Below are 24,932 nucleotides of genomic sequence, written 5' to 3'. Positions count from 1 at the left end.
GCTTTTTTTTGGTCAGCGGGACAAAGTGTCCCACAAAATTTTTTTCTGGTGAGAACACTGAATGCATTACCAATTGCTGCAATGTAGTATTTGATGGTAGCATGTTCGGTTTGACTGTGGCATTGTATACACTATCATTGGATTGGTACGTACCTGTCAATTATATTCATCATAAAGAACAGCCTTACAGCCTTCTGCAAACAATCCTGAATTCCATTGTTACTAAATTAAAATGATGAATTTTCTTTCAATAAACAGTAGAAAGAAGAGTCTGGAAAGGAAATTAACAGATTTAAAATACCTTGGTACAGAAATACAGGAAAGGTATGTCCAATGTAGTATTGCCAATAGCAACTCTATGGAATATTATTTTTTACCTTCTCATGTCTATTTATAGACAGAGAAGGTATTAGAGTTGAAAACCAGTATGCTGGTGTCAACTTCTTCCGTCTGTCAAGACTTCCGTCTGTCAAGATCCGTTGACGTCATGCTATTGTGATGGGTCATATCATAAACTGGTGGGGGTGTTTATGGCTCAGGTTGAGGTGTAGGAGAACGATTTTGAGCTGTGACAAAAATCAAAGGGACTTAGCGGCATAGCCTCAGTGTTAAGCATTTCTCCAAGGTTTCTTAGTTGACTACGATCTATTACAGACTACTGAGCTGACGTTAGGGGTACTCACTTTATGTTTGCTCACTCTGTATGCGCTAGTGTTTGGTACTGAGTTGCGTGGATTACCCCTCATGGCCTCACGTGATATGGGCCTGTTGCACAAACTGCAGATGATCATATGCTGAGTCTGAAAACGGTCATTGTGTAAGCCTGTCGGCATTTTCCTTGCATTTTTTCTCATTTAATTTTGCAAAATATCGGCGAGTACCTCAATATTTCAAGATAACTCTTTCTTCCCAATCGTTTCCTGGAGTTTCAGAGTCATATGAACGAAAATGAGTGAAAGTTTTAGACAGGAAAATCGGACGTCGGCCATGTTCAATGTTTACACATGGAGGTAGTACTACCTCCATGGTTTACAGTACAATCAGAAGTTTATGTGGAGGAAATAACTAACAAACACTGTTCATGATGCCCGCCCTCTAGAGGCAGACCTTCCTATATGAAGTACCACATTTGATGCTTGTGGAAAGCTTGACCACACAAAGGAGCATTTAAACATTTATAAAATGACAGATTGAAGGTATTCTGAAAATGTCAAATACTGAGGAAAAATGCGCAAATATTCAAAATAAACAGGTTAACTGACTGGTCAGCTATAAAAAACAATGAAAATGTTTATGATCAAAAGTTTTTGAGATGCGCACATTTTAACAAATACAGAAATTATTAACATTATAAATATAAGACCAAACTATTTTTTCAGGGATGGGACAGGTTGGAAATGAGGGGTGAGAGACAAAGGCACTTCTATTGCTGCATGTGGATGCAGCCACACCATTTCATTACAGCATACTTACTCACTGTGTTGTGTTCAAGTTCCATATTGTACTGACTGTCATACAAGGATAACATAAGCAAATCAAATCAAATTAGAAAAGGATCAATGCTGTTGTGTGGATTTTGCTGAACATGGCTGATTTTAATATTTCGCCCTATATATTTGGTATCCGGCAAAGGCATATTTTGATGTAAAGTCAAAATAACACTACATTGCTGACAATATGTTACCGTTTCTGCATGAACTTTTCTTTTTTTAATTAAAGTATATAGTAGTACTTCGAACAGATTAACAATTATCGTGATGTCAACCCATAATTTTACATCACAAAGACAGTAATTCTGCCAATTTTTTTTTTTTTTCAGTCATTTTATAAATTTTGCACTGCACAAGATGATTGAACAAATTGCAATGTGTGAATTTGTAAACTCAAAGAATAAAAATCCTTGGGTCACAGATTAGATTATTTATTTGAAAAGAAATTTACTCTTAAACATTTTTAGCATATATTCTTTACACGGTCATGTATTTCAAGGAAAATATGCCTATTAAAAACAGTAATTTCTTCACTTTCAATTTTTTTTCAATACTATGACAATTATCAGCCATGAGGTTTTACAAACACAAGACCAGATAAGCGTTTTTCATCATTTCCACAGGACTCTTTGGAAAATCCATTAAAAACAGTTAAAAGTGACTTAAAATGATCACTTGGTATACATTAATTTACAGATGCCAGGTTGTGTATTTCACATGCACTCAGGTCAGTAGGGAAGTGCGTCATTACTATTTTGGACTGTTAATTCTTATTTCTGAATTATTTCACTTTTTTCCACATTTAACTATCTTAGGCAGTTTATACTGTAGCTTAGAATTTTTTTGATTGATGTATTTAATCATCTTTTGGGTTCTTTGGGTCCATATCCCACCTTATGCCCCTACATCATCAACTATTTACCAACAACTTCATGCCAACAACCAATTACCTGACCTGGCCACATATTAGAGAAGGTACAGCGTCATTGACGGTATTTTTTATTTTTACAACAATGAGATAGTTAAAGCTAAATTTTCTGTGCAATTTTCTGGACGGACTTACACAAGCTGTAGATTTGTGCAGAATTTTACCCTTTTATTTCATAAGGTACAAATCAATAACACTTGGCCCATGTGAATCTGTTAACAAAACATGACTCAAGGCACATTCACAGTTAATGCAGTGTGATTTAATAGGTATAGCCACATTACAGATGGTGGCTGTGTGATTTGATAGGGCTGTTCCAAGTCGCACACATTCCAGGTATATGTAATAAGTTTACACAGAACTGTTGTTGTAAAACACACTAAGCTACCTGGAGAAATCTAAGTGGGTAATTGTGAAAACTGTTGTATGGAGCTATAAGGAATGTGTTTTTATAGAATTCCACAGAAAAATGGCCCAAAAAGTCCATTGAAATCTATGGATTGTGGCCACTTTTCTTTTGAAGTCTATAGACAAACATGATTCTATAGAACTCTATAGAACCTGCAGGACATTTTAGCAAGGGAGGGGCTGCAACATACAAGTTGTTCTCCCTAAATTGGTCTGCCAGTTATTGTTTGTATATTGTATTACATGTCCGTCTATCGACTGATTTTTTGGACACCGTGGTGCAAAGCACCAAAGGTGTCCTATGTCGCCACATGTCTGTGTGTGTGTCCGTCTGTCCGTCCGTCTGTCCGTCCGTCCGTCCATCCGTCTGTAGACAGATTTTGTTCCACTCATAACTTAAGAACCCTTAGGTCCAATGTCATGCAATTTGGTATTTGGTATTATCATGATGAGACTTAGATCTGATTAGATTTTGGTGGGTGTGGCTTATTAATTAATTGCTCATTTGCATATTTTATGACTTTTTCGTTCACGCGAGATATCTCAGAGACGCCTGGAGCGATTTCGTTCAAACTTGGTAAAAGGATAGTACTCTACCTCATACAGATGCATATTGATTTGTTTCACAATGCGATCAAATTTGGCCGTGGTAGAGGACTTTTTAGTTTTCACCTCCATAGACTCCCATGTATAAGGCAGACCATAGACTCCCATGTATAAGGCAGTCCATAGACTCCCATGTATAAGATAGACTCCCATGTATAAGGCAGTCCATAGACTCCCATGTATAAGGCAGTCCATAGACTCCCATGTATAAGGCAGTCCATAGACTCCCATGTATAAGGCCAAGAAAAATAAAAATTTAGTTTCTCATCGTATTCATATTGCAAAAAGGATGCAGTGACACAGTTTTTAGTCCCCACAGATAAAGTCCAGGGGGCTCATAGATTGGGTCATGTCAGTCCGTTAGTCCATCCATGTGAGTCCATCCGTTCACGCAGATATCTCAGACGCTTTGACAAAATGTCACGTGACCTTTGACCTCAAATATACATATTTGTCCATAACTCGTAACCACAAGTGCTAAACCTTTCATATATGGTATGATGGGACACCCTATGATGCCACATATTGTACCTCATTAATTATGTGCATATCTAATTTTGAGCAAGCCAATAGAGCTAGAGGTCTGATTTTTGGTATATATGGATAACTTAGCAATACAATTTTTTTGACAAAATGTCACGTGACCTTGGTGACCTTTGACCTCAAATATACATATTTGTCCATAACTCAGTAATCACTAATGCTACACCCTTCATATTTGGTATGATGGGACACCTTATGACGCCACATATTGTACCTCATTAATTATGTGCATATCTAATTTTGAGCGAGCCAATAGAGCCAGAGGTCTGATTTTTGGTATGTACGGATAACTTAGCAATGCTATTTTTTTGACAAAATGTCACGTGACCTCAATTACCTTTGACCTCAAATATACATATTTGTGCATAACTCAGTAACCACAAGTGCTACACTCTTCATATTTGGTATGATGGGACACGTTATGACGCCACATATTGTACCTCATTAATTATGCACATATCTAATTTTGAGCGAGCCAATAGAGCTAGAGGTCTGATTTTTGGTATATAGGGATAACTTAGCAATACAATTTTTTTGACAAAATGTCATGTGACCTCGGTGACCTTTGACCTCAAATATACATATTTGTCCAAAACTCAGTAACCACAAGTGCTACACCCTTCATATTTGGTATGATGGGACACCTTATGACGCCACATATTGTACCTCATTAATTATGCACATATCTAATTTTGAGCGAGCCAATAGAGCTAGAGGTCTGATTTTTGGTATATAGGGATAACTTAGCAATACAATTATTTTGACAAAATGTCACGTGACCTCGGTGACCTTTGACCTCAAATATACATATTTGTCCATAACTCAGTAACCACAAGTGCTACACCCTTCATATTTGGTATGATGGGACACCTTATGACGCCACATATTGTACCTCATTAATTATGCACATATCTAATTTTGAGCGAGCCAATAGAGCTAGAGATCTGATTTTTGGTATATAGGGATAACTTAGCAATACAATTTTTTGACAAAATGTCATGTGACCTCGGTGACCTTTGACCTCAAATATACATATTTGTCCATAACTCAGTAACCACAAGTGCTACACCCTTCATATTTGGTATGATGGGACACCTTATGACACCACATATTGTACCTCATTAATTATGCACATATCTAATTTTGAGCGAGCCAATAGAGCTAGAGGTCTGATTTTTGGTATATAGGGATAACTTAGCAATACAATTATTTTGACAAAATGTCTTGGACCTCGGTGACCTTTGACCTCAAATATACATATTTGTCAAAAACTCAGTAACCACAAGTGCTACACCCTTCATATTTGGTATGATGGGACACCTTATGACGCCACATATTGTACCTCATTAATTATGTGCATATCTAATTTTGAGCAAGCCAATAGAGGTAAATGTATGATTTTTAGTATATAAGGACAGACTATAGGATAGAAATTTTTTGACAAAATGTCATGTGACCTCGATAACCTTTTACCTAAAATACACGATTATGTCAATAAATAAGTACCACAAGTGCTATGTCCTTTATATTTAGTAGGATGGGAGACCTTATGACAACACATGCTTTACCTCGTTATTATGCCCATATATAATTGTGGCAAGCCAATAGAGCTATAGGTCTGAATTTTGGCATATATGGATTAATTAGCAATACAATGGTTTTTTTTTAAATGTCACGTGACCTTTATGACCTTTGACCTTGAATATGCATATATATGCATAACTCAGTAACCACAAGTTCTTTACGCTTCAATTTTGATAGGATAGTAGACCTTAAGATGTCACATCTTGTACCTCATTTATTATGCACATATGTATTTCTTGGCAGGCCAATACAGCTAGAGGTCTGATCTTTTTTCCCGATTTAGAACCATAACTTAGACATGCCTCATGTGTTTCAAAATGGGAACAATGACATAGACCTATGTTTCCATAGATCTGAACATATACACTCCAGTGATACTTCTTAATGACCTCATTTCCCTGCCCCAGCAAGACTAATACTCCTATTACAAGTGGGGACTATGTCATTGTCAATGACTTGTTACTTCTAGAATATACAGAATATTATCTCACATAGTGAGTGTCTGAATATTATTCTGAATTGTATTCCAAAGCACATTCTGAAAGGACTCTTCTGGAATATACAGATATTATCTCACATAGTGAGTGTCTGAATGTTATTCTGAATTGTATTCCTAAGCACGTTCTGAAAGTAACTCTTCTGAAAATTTCACATTCTTTGCCACTGCACCATCTCCCTAATACATTCTGATGACCCATGGTGTCCACTCAAGTCTCACTTTGACTGATTTTTTACAGTTGATGTTCTGTAATACTTTTTCATGATGCTGCCCAGTTTAGCTGTTGTAAGCCACACTGGCCAGTCCATGCAATTTTAGCTCCCATGTGCTTTATCAACAGCCAGGGTACTGATGTCATATTTGATAAGAAATATTGCTTTGAAAAAATCTGTGTTGGCAACATGCAGCTCCACCTAACTAGTTTTCTTGCTTCTCTGAGTTCTACAGGTCTTATCTCTTTGATTTCAGTTCTGATCACTGTGAGAGACTGATCAATGAAGCTTTGTATGATATGCAACGGAAATTACAAGACAAGGGAAAACAGCTTATTTCTGTCATCAGGCAAATGAGACAAGAAAAGCTGCAACAAACAAAAGGCTGTGTGAAAGTTATTAATAGTGAATTGGAAGAAATATTACAGGTAAATACATGTAGTAACTTCACATGCAGTATTTTTACATCAAGTATGTCCTTCTGTGCTCCTCTTTCACATTCCATGATGTTGATCATGTCAGGGCCGGTAATTGAAGGTATTTGTGACTGATGCTACTTCAACACTTTGTTCTCCTCTTTTTGATGTACATTGAAAATCATAATAGTAATAGCCAATTTTAATGCCACTTTATTTTGTATACCAGTATATTTTGAACATTCACAACTTTCAAGGTTTTCAAATGTACCAATATAGTTGATGTGTCCTCTGATAAACATGGATTTCTGGAAATTTTGCGTCAAGTTGAGGATTATGGAAATTTCTTTGCTTCAACCATGTATCTTTATATGTGAAAGGTTGCTTGCGTCACTGGCAATTTCTTTGTGTTGTGACACATCATACTGGCCTGGAGAGCACACTGAATACAGTGTTGTTTATAATAAATTTGTCAACTTTTATGTACAGATACAGAGTGCTGGAGTCAATTTGCATAAGACTTTTTAGGTTTTAGTTTGCATGTTGAATATGGCTGGATCAAAGACCATAAAATCTTGTCATATTATTGAAGACGTGGTGAACTTTTATCAGACAAGAAAATATAGAGCTGTAATTGTTGCACTCAGTCATCTGTTACAGAAGATTCACCTGTTGCATGATATTTTACAGTGATTGCCTTCTCTGCTGGTACTGAAAAATGTCTTCAGATCATGTGTATAAAATCTACTGAGTTTGACTTGTACTGGAATACTGTTAGTTGGCCATGTGACAACTTATTTGTAATTGTTTTTCCAGTAATAGTGCTGTATTTTTTCCAAGAAAGGTGACAAATGTGATAAAATGATGCAGAAATATTTACTGTACAGAGATGTGAAAGTGCCAAAATTGAATTTTTAGTTGAGCTATTTTGTGAATATTCATGATTACAACAAAGAAGAGCTGCATGGTCTTGATATCTAGCTTGTTCATCCTGAACTACATAGTATGTATTTTGGTAGTTGGATTAATTATTGCATCTTCAACACTTGAAATGTTGATCAGATTCATCTGAGCCATCAAGTATGTGATATGCCATCAGATTTGTCCAAACTACTCAACCCTCATATTCTGCTCCATTTATTCCCTGAAAGGCAGACTACAAGTACATTGTCTTATTCCCTGAAAGGGAGACTACAAGTACACAGGAAAATTCGACAAATAATGACTGTTGTTGTAACCGATGGGGTACCAATTCATATCAGAACCATATGTGACCAGCAGTGTCTTGAGTATGTGCTTGGCTGCAGGGGATAAAATGTACAGATACTCGAATAATTCACGTTACAGAAACTGTTTTAAATACATGTACGGTACTTTCTTGTCTTTCAGATAAACAATATGGTGAAAGACATTCTGAACTTAAACGATGTCTGTGTTCTCTACGACAAAATACCTGGCCTTCTCCAAAAAGTAGGTAGTGCATTTTATCTTTCGAACAGAACATATCAAAAGTATTAATAATTTAGATCTGCATGTAACAAAATAAAATGTAAATCTTTAATGTAGAAAGGAATATTTCAGTGTTCGCGCTAGCGCTCGCCACACTCTCAAAATGCGAATAAAACTCTCATTTTGCGAAAAATTTTTGAAGCCACGCGTGCGAATTGAATTTTTCGCCCCAAAATTGTTTGGACACATCGTCGGATCAATCACTCAACTACTATCGCCTCCGCACTATTACTTCCGGGTGCTTGCTGGAAGCGACGTAATACTCCGTTCACCAGAATAGGAATGTATAATATTTTATTATAAGGGTGAGCAAATTCACTACCCCGAACTCACGGGCAAGCAGTTTTTACCGCCGGGCAAGTAACTTTTGGTACCTCTACTAGCCCGATCGGCTAGCGTATGAAATGTAGGAGACAGCTGAGGAGAGTAGCAAAGTCGATCGGGAGCAAACGGCATGTAGAAACGCATTGCCTGCAGCAAAAATGAACACAGAGACGGACGTTTCCGAGCCTATGTAACTGACATGAAATTCCTCATCCAAGTTCGATTTCAAAGAACGTATGCAATTCTTGGATGAAGAAGACGAATTTTTAGGAAATTGCAGCTTGAATTTAATCTCGGAAAAAAGACAAACAAACCATACGATTTGACGTCAAGCTCCGTAAAAATTCAACTGAGGTGGTCTACAGATTTGCTACATGCATGCACTATGATTTGGCTGTAGCAGCACGCAAAAATACAGACCTTTCAAAGATAAAAATAAACAATATAGCAATGAAATTTGTTGTAGTCATGAGTGAAATGCCTCAAATAAAAGGGTCATTCATTTGGATCGTGCTGTGACACATGAAATCTCTCTTGTCAAGAAAGAAAATAATCGTCCATCGCATCGCCACGTTGAGACAACCGGACTGGCATACAGCTATGGCGGATATGACATCAAAAAAGGACTCTTCTATTAGGGAAGAGGGACCGAGGATTAAAAATACCACAAATAAGTTTGGTTTTACTCGCAGTTCCGTCACTTGAACTTCCATTCTCCATTACTTGGTTATCCTCTATTGCTTTCTTTCATCAGTAAGGTAATCTTATCAAACGTAATGGGTTTGTAAACGTTCGTGATATTTACTAACCCCTTTCAACAAATAGTGCGCTCATCATGACCGTCCCCATGCTTTTGAATACAACACATGCATAACCACCATCGTCGCATCGGACACTGCGATCGCATGACATGCTATTTTGTGTAGATTTTGTTGTTGTTGCTGTTGTTGTAATTTCATTTATTTCCACAATTATTACATGGGTATCAAGGAGCAGAATGCTTCCAATGCATAGGGTATTGTATTCACAGAGAAATTCACATGGAGCTCCCGTGGTTGTAGGAAAGCACAAAAGCATAGTATTGTTATCAGATCAGGTACTGCAATGTTATATCATGTGTAAACGGTCATGCTCTACGCTAAAAAATGACTGATTCGTATCTTCAAAGACAAGGAGAAAAAAGTCTGTGGTATTTTGCTATAGTTTTTGGTACACAAGTTTCGTAAATTTATGTAAAAAATCTTCATGTCAGACGCAATTTTTCCCTCACATTTTGCAGCTGGAGAGCAGGCAGTGAAACCACAAGTCACAGGCAGGCCAGTTGAAACTGGCTGTGCTAGCAATTTTTTTGTCTTCTTGCCCGGGGACAAGTGAGTTTATGACTAAAAATGATTTGCTCATGAAGTGTGTTTAGAAATGTTCCAGTGACGTCCAACATTTATTTATTTATTTATTTATTTATTTATTTATTTATTTATTTATTTACCTTTGAATCGGTTTAAAACGCAAAAACTGCAGAAAAAGCAGACCACAAACATAATACTTTGAATAACAGAGTCACATCAGTTGCACATCTTTGTGTTTTTAGTACAATATTTGCGTGGCTAATCAATTTTTGCTGTGGCTAATGTTTTTTTGCATCAATTAGCCACACCAGCAGACCGTGGCTAATTTGAAAAAAATCCTACGCCGACACTGTATTTAATAATAATAAAAGTGACTACATGAACTACTTTCAGCAAAACTGTCAATATACCTTTGGACATCCATTGTACTGAAATGTGTGTGTATTGATAGCCATTGGAAGATGGCAAGTCAGTGAGTTAAAGTCTGCAAATGAAGTCAAGGGAATTGTGGCTTTGTTAGTAATCCCTTGATGTTTGCAATTGCAGCAAATGATGGAAGTAAAGTGTTCTATAGATTGTGCAGTTCTTGTAGATGGTTGCTTTGAATGATATTGCACCTTACACTGATACCATTTGCCTGTATTTCAGATTGAAATAGAGAGTGACTTGACAGCCGTAGAAGACACTTATCCAAGTTCAATGTTTCCTGTAAAGTTTGACATCAGTTCAGTCAGGAATGCTATTGACGGTATAAACTGGACGAGACGTGCGTCAGTGATGTAGACCAATCAGAGAACCAGAACTTACAAGAAATAAAGATAGGTATGAGTTCATAAAATCTAGTTCTGTGGGCGGCGTCCTCAATATAAAATAATCAGTTAATCAAGTTAAGTGTTTTTATGCAGCCTGTATTCAATGACACTACACAGAATGAGAACAATGTTCTGAGAAAGCCCAACCACTCTGTAGTATTTTTTTATCAGCTGTGACAACAAGATATGATTTGTCAGTCTTACCAGTAGATATCCTATATTACCTGATATCATGGTTCCTTGTGGATGGTAATTGTCTGCCGTATGTAATCAGCTGAAGCAAAAGTGGGTTTCTCAAGTTTTGGCCTGTTTATCAATCATGATATTTTATTGACAGTATTTATTTTTGATATGTTTAATTTAAATGAAATTGGCATTCTGATTCAGATTGATGACATTTTCATCTCTTTGTGAATACACTGATTAGGTTCTAGGTTATGATGACACCCTGACAAATTAAAAATTGTTGTACTTTTTCACTTTGTAGGTGATTCTTTTCATGCAATAGTGGAGGGAAGAATAAATGAAAAAGGGGAGTTTTGGGTTGTCAAGGACTTTGACAGATATCCTGAAGTTCTTGAAGAATTGGAATTGATGAAGATGCAGATAAGGTCAGACAACAATGTCAATTTAGAATTGTTTATTCACTTTATCTTTGTCATGCACATCTTTGGATACTGCATTTTGCATTTGACACTTTCCTATCAAGATTTGCCACTTTTTGCACAATTGTTTCATTTGTTACCAGTACTTGTGTTGACTATATATAGCAAGAAATTTTCCTAACAATTACGTCTTGATAAACTCCTTACTCACTTTACAGAACTTTTAAGATTTCCTTTGCATTCTAAGCTTATGTAAGCCAATGTTGAATTTTGAATTCATCTTCAGGAAAGAAGTATTTTTCAAGACAAAGAAGTTTGACAGGAATCAAAGTCTGGTGGAAGGCAGTTTGTGTTTTGGGCTGTTTGATCAAGATGGCTGTTGGCTCAGAGCAGTTGTTGAAAAACTAATCCCTGAACAGGTAAATTATCCCAAGTTTTTTTATAAATTACATGATTAACAAGATTTACTTAAAGATTTGTTCAGTGGTAATTCCTGGATAGAAGTTGCCGAAATGTACTCAAGTTAACTTTGTTTTATATATTGCTAACCGTTTGCTGCTTCTTATAGATGTTTTTTCTGACTGTAAGCAGTCTCTTTCCTGTGTTGTAATTGGTTGATTGTGTAACTAATAATCTGCCAATGGCAGTGTTTAGTTATTGTAATCTGTCATTGACCTGGTAATGACAAAGACCTCAGTTTGATGGATGTATTTGCTCTGAGCATGCAAACAGACAGACAGACAAACAGACAGGCAGGAAAGGAGAAAGGACATGGAAGGTTGCAGTCTTCCGTCCTTGGTTGTAATCCATTCTTGTTGACATTAACTTCATACTGTGTTAGTTGTTTTTGGTTTTATGAAGTTCAATTTTGTCAACTACTTTTTGAGATAACCCAGTGTGACAAGAAAACGTTTAAACTGTGTAATCACTTTGAAAAGGCAAGTTCTAACATTGCTAATTGTGAAGAGTGACCTGCATTTTGTAGCATTTTCTCATTTTTTGCTAATTGTGTTGTTTTCATTCCATCAGGGAATGGCTCAGTTACGTTGGTTAGATTATGGTCATATTAGTGATGTCTTTTTGGACAATGTTGTTGCCATGACAAATGAATATCAGCAATTGCCATTCCAGGTAAGTTAATATTCACCATTGCCAGGTTTGCCTTGTTTGTGTTTATTGTTTGATATTTTGTTTATTATCCATGAATGATCCTTAACAAATATTTTGTTCAATGATTTGAGAAATGGTACCTTATTTGCTTTGTACAAATTTTCTGGTTTGTTTTCTCATTGTGGTCAGAACACCGTACTGGTTGTCCTAAAGCTTTTCTAGTTTGATATGTAGCTTTGAATGGATGCTGTTATCAACTTTATTAAAAGTAGAACAGTAATTTGCATGTTTATCAGGTTGTTTCATCTTTGTTTGTTCTAAATCAAAACTACCAAAAGTTTTACTGTGCCCTAATAGATGTTTAACCCTTAAAGTGCCAACTTCAACTCTCATTGCCTAAATGGAATATATCGTCAACAATTTTTTTCAGATCTGGACAATTTTTTTCAGATTTTTTTCGCAAAATTTTTGTTAAAAAATTGTAGGAAATAAAAAGTCATGGCCATTTGGACCAAAACTACCAAAATAAGATACAACAAATTCAGAAAAATTGGTAAAATGTTACGCTGAAATTTTGGTGGGTAAAACTAAAGCACTCAAAGGGTTAAAGCTAATATGTCCCATGACAAACTCCAAGTTCTGTAAAAATACTGGCCAGTATGAGGCCGAATGGGACTGTTATAGATAGAGGTCATATCTACATCAGTTTATTGTGATCAAAGTTGGAGCAAAGTGTCATTGATACTAATTCTTATCATTTTCAAGTATAGTGCCGCCAGAGATTGGAGGTCATACTTTAGCAAAAATTACAGGGTTTTTGTCAATCTGAACAAAATGAGCAGCAGATTTCATTTTTGTATACTATAGACTATAGTCTATAGAAGCTATTGGGATGGGTATCCGTCCGGCGTCCGTCGTCAGTCTGTATGTACGTAGTATGTATGTATGTATGTATGTATGTTGTATGTATGTATGTCCGTTTGTGAGGCGTCCGTCCACTCAAATATCTTGAGAACCGCAGTACTTACTGATTTGATATTTGTTGTGTAGATGAAAAATATGATTTGAGAAACTAATATTTTTAATTTTTTGATATTGTTGAAAATAGGCAAATTAATGCCAAAAAAGGTGTTTTTGGTAAAAAATCTTCTTCTTCATAACCGCTGGTCAGACAGCTTTGTTATTTGGTCTACAGTCCCTAGGGATAACCCAACTTAGATTTGTTCAAATTGTGATGAAATATGCAAACATGTATTTTTAAGGAATTTTTTTGTCATTTTGGTCAAATTTGACTTACATTGTATGTAATTGTTGTACTGTATAAACCCTATCAATTCACCCAGAAAAAAATAATTAATATGATTTTAAATAATTGAATTAATTAGGAAATCATCAAAGCCAAAATAATTTTAGTGTGGAATTATCAGAAAGTTCAACTTTTTTGACAGTTCATAGTGAAATGCTTACCATCTTGGAGGATTAAAACATGTGAAGGCAAATTTCCTGAATCCCAACTTTGATATATTCTGAACCACCATTTATGTTATCTAAAAGAAATTGCTCATAATAGTTTGTCATGATAGGGTGGTCAAATAAATAGAGATAGAGAAAGTTCTAATTTCTATTTATGGTTGACTTGGTAAGGATAAAATAAGATTACTTTTTGAGGAAAAAAATAGAGTGGTCAATTAAAAGAGTGGTCAAATTGATAGGGTTTTTATGGTACAGCTGGGCTGTAAGATTCCTCATGTGCTATTTATAGCAATTATGCAATCTGTGTAAACAGTGCAATGAAAGTGTAACATGATTCCTTATAATGCTTTTGATGACCTTGAACTTCTTAAGTTTCAAACATTTGTCTCTTCAGTGTGCTTTCTCTGAGTACGTACAGCCTCAACTTATTCAACAGAATTTACTTACGATGTTAATTTGAAAGTTAAAATGTGCTTGGTTAATAGGATGAAAATACTGATATTAAAAGATATTCAGCTCAAGATTCTTTATAACCTGACAGATATGCTGTTTTTTTATGACGTAAATCTTGATTTAAGCAAGTCTTGTTTACTTTAATTAGAATGTAATTAACTCTCGTTTATTAGCTACTATAGACTAATATAGTATGATGAAATAAGCAAATCTGTATTTTTACGGAATTTTTTCCGTTTTTGGTCAGGCCATCCTGAAATGAGCTATCAAAGATATCCACCTTCTTCATCAATACATGTGTCACAAAAGGTTATTCTCTACATAACACAGCAGAGCTCTGTCAACTGTTGAGTCGCTTGTTTTTTCAAAACCGCTGGTCAGACAGCTTTAATATTTGGTTTACATATCCCTAGGATGACCTTAGTGAGATAATTTCATACAGACAGGAAATACTTAATTTTGTATCCATGTCTATAGTAGCTTCAGGGACTTTGGCCCTATGTTTGTATAACATTATGAACAAAGAGTAGTATGCAAGTCATCAAAGACAGTACATTAATCTTGTTCTACTGACTATTACGTGAATTTTCTCACAAAGGCTGTTAGATGCTGTTTGTTTGAAGATTTGGAGCAAGATTTACCAAGAGATGCAAGATGGGAGTTCACTGACAGGACTCTGGGACAGCCAATATTGTGTACCGTCAAAAAACAGGTACAGCCATGCAGTACAATCAGTAACATGTATTTGTGAAAACAACCATACACATGTTCAATCACTGCCCATGGCAACTGACCAAACACAAAATCTGCAGTTCTCTGTGCAAATCATTGCCCACTCCAACTGATGCAGTTCTACAGAGTAAATTTTAAGTGAAAACCTCTGTGAAGGAGTTAAAAACTTCAACGAGATTTACTGTCAGTGTGCTATTCAATGAGATGTATTTTATGAAAAGACAAGTACTTGTGACCGGTATTTTGTGTTTTGTAGCTTTCATATGAGACTCTACCATGTTGGCTTGTGGAGATTGAATGTTTTGGTCCAAATCAGAAAGATGTGATGAAGATAATGGAAGAAAAAAGTAAGTGTTTTGAAGGTTTTAACCTTTTAAGTGGCAAAGTCAGTTTTTGTTGCCTTTTATAAAATATAATGCAGGCAAGTTTTTCAAAAGTTTTGATCAAAAACTGTTGACAAGGAAAAGTTGTTTCAATTTTGTCCAAATTTTCAAAATCATTACAAAAATCATCGTAAAGTTGGTAAAATGTTGCACTAAGATTTAAGTGGGAATAATTACAGCACTCAAAAGGTTAAGTCTTATCTTTGAAGATTTTAAACTTAATCAGACTTGAATTTGCAAGGTATTAGTTGATTGTAAACGGAAAAAATACATGCTTATCCTAGATTAACAAATCATTGATAGCTTGGATGTTGCCATGGTCAACGCAGAGCAAAGATGCAGAGACTCACGTTATGACCACTGATATGCACGGGCTGTTTCACTTTGATTTCATATCTGTTACATGTGCAATCATGTTACACCATATTAATAATAGGTACCAGCTGCCCACTCATCATTCCTTTCAAATGCATGGCCACACCTACCTTGCATGACATCATTTCTTTCAAATGCATGGCCACACCTACCTTGCATGACATCATCTTTTCAAATGCATGGCCACACCTACCTTGCATGACATCATTCCTTTCAAATGCATGGCCACACCTACCTTGCATGACATCATTCTTTCAAATGCATGGCCACACCTACCTTGCATGACATCATTCTTTTCAAATGCATGGCCACACCTACCTTGCATGACATCATTCCTTTCAAATGCATGGCCACACCTACCTTGCATGACATCATTCTTTTCAAATGCATGGCCACACATACCTTGCATGACATCATTTCTTTCAAATGCATGGCCACACCTACCTTGCATGACATCATTCTTTTCAAATGCATGGCCACACCTACCTTGCATGACATCATTCCTTTCAAATGCATGGCCACACCTACCTTACATGACATCATTCCTTTCAAATGCATGGCCACACCTACCTTGCATGACATCATTCCTTTCAAATGCATGGCCACACCTACCTTGCATGACATCATTCCTTTCAAATGCATGGCCACACCTACCTTACATGACATCATTTCTTTCAAATGCATGGCCACACCTACCTTACATGACATCATTCCTTTCAAATGCATGGCCACACCTACCTTGCATGACATCATTCCTTTCAAATGCATGGCCACACCTACCTTGCATGACATCATTTCTTTCAAATGCATGGCCACACCTACCTTACATGACATCATTTCTTTCAAATGCATGGCCACACCTACCTTGCATGACATCATTCCTTTCAAATGCATGGCCACACCTACCTTGCATGACATCATTCCTTTCAAATGCATGGCCACACCTACCTTGCATGACATCATTCCTTTCAAATGCATGGCCACACCTACCTTGCATGACATCATTCCTTTCAAATGCATGGCCACACCTACCTTGCATGACATCATTCCTTTCAAATGCATGGCCACACCTACCTTGCATGACATCATTCCTTTCAAATGCATGGCCACACCTACCTTGCATGACATCATTCCTTTCAAATGCATGGCCACACCTACCTTGCATGACATCATTTCTTTCAAATTGTTCCTTTCATGTGTAAATATACCTTGTAAATTTGTTACATTTACAATTCATATGCTCTTTCAATAAACAACAACACCAACGACAACTGTGTAGTACAGAAGAGGCCACGCTATCAATTCTTAGGGAATTATAATCTTTTCACTTTTATATTTCAGTTAAGCTTGGTAAGGAGAGACAGGTATGTTTAACTTTGTGATTTGTTAAATCATGTAATGGCTAGACTGCAAAATACTGTGATCATGCCAATGTGAAAATTCTACATTGTTCTGGGGTGTGTTTGTATGAATTGTTACCTAAGGCTTTCCAAGCATTTAGTCACACCGTTCCATTGATGGGACTGTAACTTGAAAGTATGTCACTTTGAAGAGGAATATAGCAATCACTGTGCTCTGTCTCAACATCTAAAGATAGTTAAGTTGATAATTTTATAGTTGTCATCACAGAAAGCAAACTTTGATACTGTTGAGCTCTAGAAATTGAAGTTACAGGTTAGATCCTGACTGTTCACAGATCTGTTGGTGTACCTAACTCTTTATCAGTAATGTGTGATGTGAACTGTTCAGCCAATTAATGGATGCAGCTTTGGATATTATTTAGTGTAAAATATCACTGATATGGTAGAATTGTATTGTTATGATGTTATGATATACAACATTTGTTTTCCCTATGGCTATAATTTTCAGTGCAATAGCTCAAACTACCAGTGATAGATAACTTATATCATTATAGTTGTTAGTTCCTGGGTCCAGTGATATTCTTATATCACAGTATAATAGTTCCTGTCACCAGTGATGACTTGTGGTGTTTTATGATTCAGAATGAGGACAGGCCCTGTGGCTACCTATATCACAGTGTAGTACGGTAGCTGTGTTATTGTATGATTAAGAATGAAAACAGGACTAATGAATAAAATTTTAAGAGGAATTAGTGGATTTCCCTTCATTTGTGTCTGGGTAACTGTTGACCAATCAACTAGTAATGTTACTGTTTGTTGGATATCACTGTGAAACTCAAGTATCTCTCTGAAAGATGGTACATGTACTTATAATTAGTTCCAGAGACCAGCTCTGGAACTGTTAGTTTTTGCTCACTTTCCTTCTTTCTTTCTTTCTTTCTTTCTTTCTTTCTTTCTTTCTTGCTTTCTTTCTTTCTTTCTTTCTCTATTTCCGGTATTACTATCATAGAACATGCCACACACAAATTTTACCTTAATTACCCAGAATGCATTGCGACACGCTTATGACGTCATCGCTCAACTCGGACGGGTTTTACGGGCATTTCTTGTGTGTTTATTTATTTATTTTTTATTCTGCATCGCTCGACTATCATATTGCGTTCAGCTATTAATAATTCTAGCTTTTTTCGCTTTGTTTTTTGTTGCTTTTTGATTTTATTTTTCTCTAAATACTCGCCGTACGTGGCGCTATACTGTTTCGCCCGAATGTAACAATGGCGGCACATAAGATGGCTTCGCTCGCATAGAGAGAGAAAATTAAGCTTTCCCTAAATTTACAAGCGCGGCTGGGTACATCGTGTACCTAGGCGAGGTGGGTGTGCTCGAAAACGAAGGTCAATGCAAAATTTGGATTCAAAATCGGCTGTTTTGGCGGAGAAACTGCCCGCCGTATTTCTGAGGAGCCACCAGCGGTTTTTTCCCCGGTTTTTTCCTATATCAGTCTGCGAGGCCGTTAACACACAGGCCGGTAACACACAGCCGTCACCGCACCGGCGCCGGCATGCGTTGGCTGCACGTTAAAGCAGCTCAACTTTCCAAGATCAAACGGTCAGTATCTCGTGAAAACAGCGACATTGCAATGAAAATTGTTTTAGTCTGTGCTTTTAATCAAATGAAAATGCATGTGGCCTCGGTTTTCAATTTCAACGGCCTAGGTCCGATGTTTCCTCTCGTCTGATCATCGTCGTAAACAACGCACCTCTTTACGGCAACAACTCAGCGCTACCCGTCAAGCGATTGATTTTTGCGTAGATCAGCGGAGCGAAAATTATTGCTCTGGCTCGCGAGAATGTCGTCTGATATACATTTCCGTGCGTTGTCCCCCCCGTATGTATCTGTTTCGTTTTTACCGTACATGTAGGCATTTGTAATCTGTGGACTGCCTAGCTGCAGTACAGTAGCTCGAGGTTTTGCCTGGTATTTGGGTCGGACGGCGACCCAAATACCCAGGCAAAACCTCGAGCTACTGTACTGCATCTATGGACTGCCTTGCTTTTAGTTGTATATCATGGGTTTACTGCTAGCAGCCCTATAGGTACGTGCTTGAATATTAAAATCCAAAGCACTTTTTTATTCTGCACCTATCTTTGTCACACATTCTCTTGTTTCTTCCGCTGCTCTGGTCTCTGGAACTTCGCTTTTGCTTGCAAATGCTTTATAATTATACTTTGTTACTGTGCTATGTGTAATTAATTCCTGATATATAATGCATACTTTGTCAGAGTGCAAATGTTGTAATGAATTCATGTACGTTGATTTAGTTTCAGGTAGCATTCTAACAATCTATCTTTCGATAAGTTGATGTTCACAAATTTCATTCATTTTATTCAGCAGGACACAATAACATCACGTGACATTAGACTGACCATTAATCCAGATGCATTTACCGTCAAGTCGTCTGCTACTGTTACTGATAAATCCTCTGACACAGTTACTGATGAGTCCTATGACGCTATTACTGATAAATCACCTGTCCCAGAAACTGATAAGTCATTTGACGTAGTTACTGTCAAGTCTTCTGACACAGATAATGACAAGTCTTCTGACACAGATACTGTCAAGTCTTCTGACGCAGTTACTGTCAAGTCTTCTGACACAGCTACTGTCAAGTCTTCTGACACAGCTACTGTCAAGTCTTCTGACACAGTTACTGTCAAGTCTTCTGACACAGTTACTGTCAAGTCTTCTGACGCAGTTACCGTCAAGTCTTCTGATACCGCTACTGACAAATCAGCCAATTCAGCAACTGCAGCTTTTGTCAACACTGAAACAATCATAGTCCAAGAAAACACAAATAACAATAATCCAGAAGAACCCCAAATCAAGCTTGTGTTGCCATTGGCAACAGAGGCATGTAATCTTGAAGAAAGGTGTAAACCTATGGAGGTTGACAAAGATAAAGTGTTGATAGAAGAAGAAGTGCCAAATAACTATGTCACAGAGAATGACCAAAATATTGCTGTGGCAGAGAATGACCAAAATATTGCTGTTACAGAGAATGACCAAAATATTGCTGTTACAGAGAATGACCAAAATATTGCTGACAGAGAGACTCAGAGCTACGTGTCATCTTCATCAGTGCAAAGCTTTGAAGTAAACCAAGTTGAACCATCTAACACTGCAAAGCAATCTCAACCAGAGGTTGAAGATGATGAAGTCGATGTAAGTTGTGAACAATTCAGTGAAATGGGAACATCTAATGAAGATGAGAGCACTCCACATCTGCCGAGAAATGTCAGTCAAAATGGATTATCAGAGTATGAAATCTTTACTGATGAAGCTCAAATGAACCCTGTAACAGTAGAGGAAGATGATCAGATTGAGAAAGATACCAATGTTGTCCATGCAACAGAGAAAACAGCTGTCAATGAAGGTGCAGTCTTAGAAAAACATAACAAACTGCTATCTGATGGAGAAATCAAGAAAGATGAAACGCACGATGAAAGGCTTGCAGATGAACCCATTGATGACTATAATCTTCAGGAAACCCATTGTGATAGGATTGTAATTGATATGGAGGAAGGTGTTGAAGCAGTACATGATGATGAAAAAATAGAAGATGACAAAGAGTCACGTTACAGAAATCTTGCCCGCCAGTTTGTCTCCGGGATAATGTCTCAGATTATAACGGACAACACAGTGTGTGAACCAATCACTGATACACAAGATGAAGTCACGTCTGAAAATGATCAACAGGTAAACTATTCTGCGTGTGTTGTTACAGAGGACGTCAACAAGAATGGTGACAGTTATAGTACTGGTATGGTGGAGAAAGCAGACACAGCTGTTGAATCAAGTCATCAAAATGTCTGCAATGACTCTGTAGCAACCATTAGCTCACAAAGCCAACAGTGTGAAAATGATAGTGAGGAATTCACAGATTGGATTGAATCTACAGACATGAAGGAAAGGAGAGATTGCAGTGGTTCTGAAGCTGAACCGGTCACACAAGAAGGTTTAGTTATGCAAGCTTTTGGTGAGTCTGGAAAAGGATCCCAAATGACCAGAGATACAAACATTGAACAAAGCTCACCGGAAGATGGTAAAAACGTTGAACACATGAATACTGAGGAGATAAAGATATCTCCCAGTGAAATGCTTCAAAGCAGTTCACAAAGTAAGAGACTGTATTCTACATCTTTGATAGAAGAACAAAACCGAGTTAAGAGTTCTTCTGACACTGCTAATAGATATAGTCAGCTTAAAGCCTATGCTTTACCATTCGTCCCCAAATCAGATCAGCAGGAAAGAGGGATGTGTGGAAATGACATGGACACAGCTGAAATACAAACTAGCAAGCCTATCATGCCATCCAGAGGTAAGTATTATCATTTTTAGCGCCCACTTTCAACATACAAGTATTGAACATGTAGCTAATGTGATAAGTGAGTATACATTGTCTATAAGTATATTCATTTTTTATTTGTCCACATCAGGACTTATAACCCTTTACCTGCCAGGCAGTATCACTTCCCCATCTGCCAAGTCAGTAAAAAGTAGTATTGAACCAAAACCATGTATTTTCACCCACTTGGCTTGGTATGTTACAGCAGTTTTAGTCTGTAAAAATCATGTTTACAGTATCTCTGTATTCAGTTTTTAGCTACTATAGACTATAGTCTATAGAAGCTATTGGGATGGGTATCCGTCCGGCGTCCGTCGTAAGTCTGTATGTATGTATGTATGTATGTATGTATGTATGTACAGCGTTCTCACCAGGCCGCGATTCCGCGACATTCTCGCGTATTTTTCTGTTTTGTCGCGGATTTCTTGGGCGTGCGCGCCAATAGTGGCGCGCCTTTGAAATTATAAACTTTTGTGGTGCCAGCCGTACGGCCGGCCGGCCGTATCATACAGCCAATACTTTTCACCATGGACGTAAATGATTGACGCGAGTATTACACTTCCTGGTTGAAACCGAGGCAATCTGGAGGCAATACCCGTCAGAGTACGTACTTAAGCCACAGTCACTTGTGATTCGATACATGATGGCCGATGTGTGGATGAATTATTACGTATACCACACAGCGGCCGTCGTGTATTGAACCACACGAGACTGTGGTAGTCTGACGCACTTGACGTGTTCGCCTTGCATGCATATCGGTACATGTCCACGAATTCGCGGAAGCTGGAGGCGTCATGGGCACGATAATTTTTTTTCATAGGCTACGACAACAATAATCCGAACTACGAAAACACAAGAATGTAAAGCTTGTATATGCCTAAGGAATTACATGAACATTTTTCGAAAACAACGAACTCGAAGCTGGTAGCATTAGCCTATACTGCGAGTTCCGCTGGCAACCAAGGTCTTGACGGGAACGACGTTATAGTGTTCGTGCCGTTGAGATTCAGTGAATTTTTGTTCTCGAAAAATAACGCAACTTTGTCTGAGATAATTTTTAGGTCTTTGCTATGTTTGGAATCATGTATAAACTTCGCGGGAGATCCGTGTTGTGTGATGTTATCAGGCATTTGCTCCGTTCCTCGCCCACCGCGACCTAGTACCCACGACTGGAAATGATCGACGACTGGCCCACTGCCGATTGATAATATTATTCCAAAAGTAGTTCCGAGGTTTAAATGTGGAATAGTTGGAGGAAAGTTCTCTTATTATGCAAAAAATTATCAATTCTTGGCTTGCGCATGTGATAAGTATATTATTCCAGGCGAACTTATACGTGAGAACATGGACGTCTTTTTTCCATGCTTCAATCAATTGACAAAATTTGTAGCCTTGGCTGGCGACCAAAATTTCACGTCAAAAGTTGATGATTGTTTACAAACATCATAGGGATATGTTTCCTGATCTAAATAAATGCTGACTTGGCCTGTTCCTTCTGCTGGTTGTGAAAGGGGTTTAGAGTGCGAAAAAAAGTAACTAATGACAGGAATCAACTGGAGCTGAACGGCTGGACACTCTAGCAACTACTGTTATTGTAGAGGACCCCGAAATGGACTTTCACACTGGAAAGAATGAAAGTCCCATAGACTTTTCATTAAAAGGCACTGATATTCAATATCAGTTGATATGTTCACCGAATGTTTACAAAAAAGTTGTTAAGTTGAATGAGTTGTTGAGTCCTTATTTTTTCCATGCACAGAATAAGGTTCGTATTTGCAGTTTGACTTTTTTAACACATTTATATATTGTCTCACAAAATCATCCGTTGTCCCGCTTTTTTTTGGTCAGCAGGACAAAATGTCCCACAAAATTTTTTTTCTGGTGAGAACACTGTATGTATGTATGTCCGTTTGTGAGGCGTCCGTCCACTCAAATATCTTGAGAACCGCAGTACTTACTGATTTGATATTTGTTGTGTAGATGAAAAATATGAGTTTGAGAAACTAATATTTTTAATTTTTTGATATTGTTGAAAATAGGCAAATTAATGCCAAAAAAGGTGTTTTGGGTAAAAAATCTTCTTCTTCATAACCGCTGGTCAGACAGCTTTGTTATTTGGTATACAGGTCCCTAGGGATAACCCAACTTAGATTTGTTCAAATTGTGATGAAATATGCAAATGTGTATTTTTAAGGAATTTTTTTGTCATTTTTGGTCAAAGTTTGACTTACATTGTATGTAATTCTTGTACTGTATAAACCCTATCAATTCACCCAGAAAAAATAATGAATATGATTTAAATAATTGAATTAATTAGGAAATCATCAAAGCCAAAATAATTTTAGTGTGGAATTATCAGAAAGTTCAACTTTTTTTGACAGTTCATAGTGAATTGAGGATTAAAACATGTAAAGGCAACTTTCCTGAATCCCAACTTATTCTGAACCACCATTTATGTTATCCTAAAGAAATTGCTCATAATAGTTTGTCATGATAGGGTGGTCAAATAAATAGAGATAGAGAAAGTTCTAATTTCCATTTATGGTTGACTTGGTAAGGACAAAATAAGATTACTTTTTGAGGAAAAAAATAGAGTGGTCAATTAAAAGAGTGGTCAAAGTGATAGGGTTTTTATGGTAAAGCTGGGCTGTAAGATTCCTCATGTGCTATTTATAGCAGTTATGCAATCTGTGTAAACAGTCAATGAAAGTGTAACATAATTCCTTATAATGCTTTTGATGACTTTGAACTTCTTAAGTTTCAAACATTTGTCTCTTCAGTATGCTTTCTCTGAGTACGTACAGTCTCAACTTATTCAACAGAACTTACTTACAATGTTAATTTGAAAGTTAAAATGTGCTTGGTTAACAGGATGAAAATACTGATATTAAAAGATAATCAGCTCAAGATTCTTTACAACCTGACAGATATGCTGTTTTTTATGAAGAAAATCTTGATTTAAGCAAGTCTTGTTTACTTTAATCAGAATGTAATTAACTCTTGTTTATTTGCTATTATAGACTAATATAGTCTGATGAAATATGCAAATCTGTATTTTTACAGAATTTTTTCCATTTTTGGTCAGGCCATCCTGAAATGAGCTATCAAAGATATCCACCTTCTTCATCAATACATGTGTCACAAAGGGTTATTCTCTACATAACACAGCAGAGCTCTGTCAACTGTTGAGCCGCTTGTTTTTTCAAAACTGCTGGTCAGACAGCTTTAATATTTGGTTTACATGTCCCTAGGATGACCTTAGTGAGATAATTTCATACAGTCAGGAAATACTTAATTTTGTATCCATGTCTATAGTAGCTTCAGGGACAATGGCCCTATGTTTGTTAAAATGCACCAT

General features: G+C 37.0%; 1 protein-coding gene across 1 annotated transcript in view; it reads left to right on the top strand.

The window, feature by feature from the left end:
- Window positions 1–232: 232 nt before the first annotated feature.
- LOC139145986 (uncharacterized) overlaps window positions 233–24,932 on the top strand; it is a 43,929-nt gene continuing 19,229 nt past the window's right edge. The window contains exons 1-11 of the mRNA XM_070717433.1: window positions 233–324; window positions 6,527–6,698; window positions 8,076–8,156; window positions 10,630–10,687; window positions 11,165–11,288; window positions 11,569–11,701; window positions 12,312–12,413; window positions 14,917–15,030; window positions 15,307–15,397; window positions 17,150–17,172; window positions 19,564–21,547. Of these exons, the coding sequence (XP_070573534.1) occupies window positions 233–324; window positions 6,527–6,698; window positions 8,076–8,156; window positions 10,630–10,687; window positions 11,165–11,288; window positions 11,569–11,701; window positions 12,312–12,413; window positions 14,917–15,030; window positions 15,307–15,397; window positions 17,150–17,172; window positions 19,564–21,547 (2,974 nt within the window). The remainder of the gene's footprint in view (window positions 325–6,526; window positions 6,699–8,075; window positions 8,157–10,629; window positions 10,688–11,164; window positions 11,289–11,568; window positions 11,702–12,311; window positions 12,414–14,916; window positions 15,031–15,306; window positions 15,398–17,149; window positions 17,173–19,563; window positions 21,548–24,932) is intronic.

The sequence above is a fragment of the Ptychodera flava genome, chromosome 12 (genome assembly GCF_041260155.1).
Source record: "Ptychodera flava strain L36383 chromosome 12, AS_Pfla_20210202, whole genome shotgun sequence".
NCBI classification, from domain to species: Eukaryota; Metazoa; Hemichordata; class Enteropneusta; family Ptychoderidae; genus Ptychodera; species Ptychodera flava.
The sequence above is the reverse complement of the archived record's forward strand: the minus strand, read 5'-3'. Positions and strand labels throughout refer to the sequence as shown.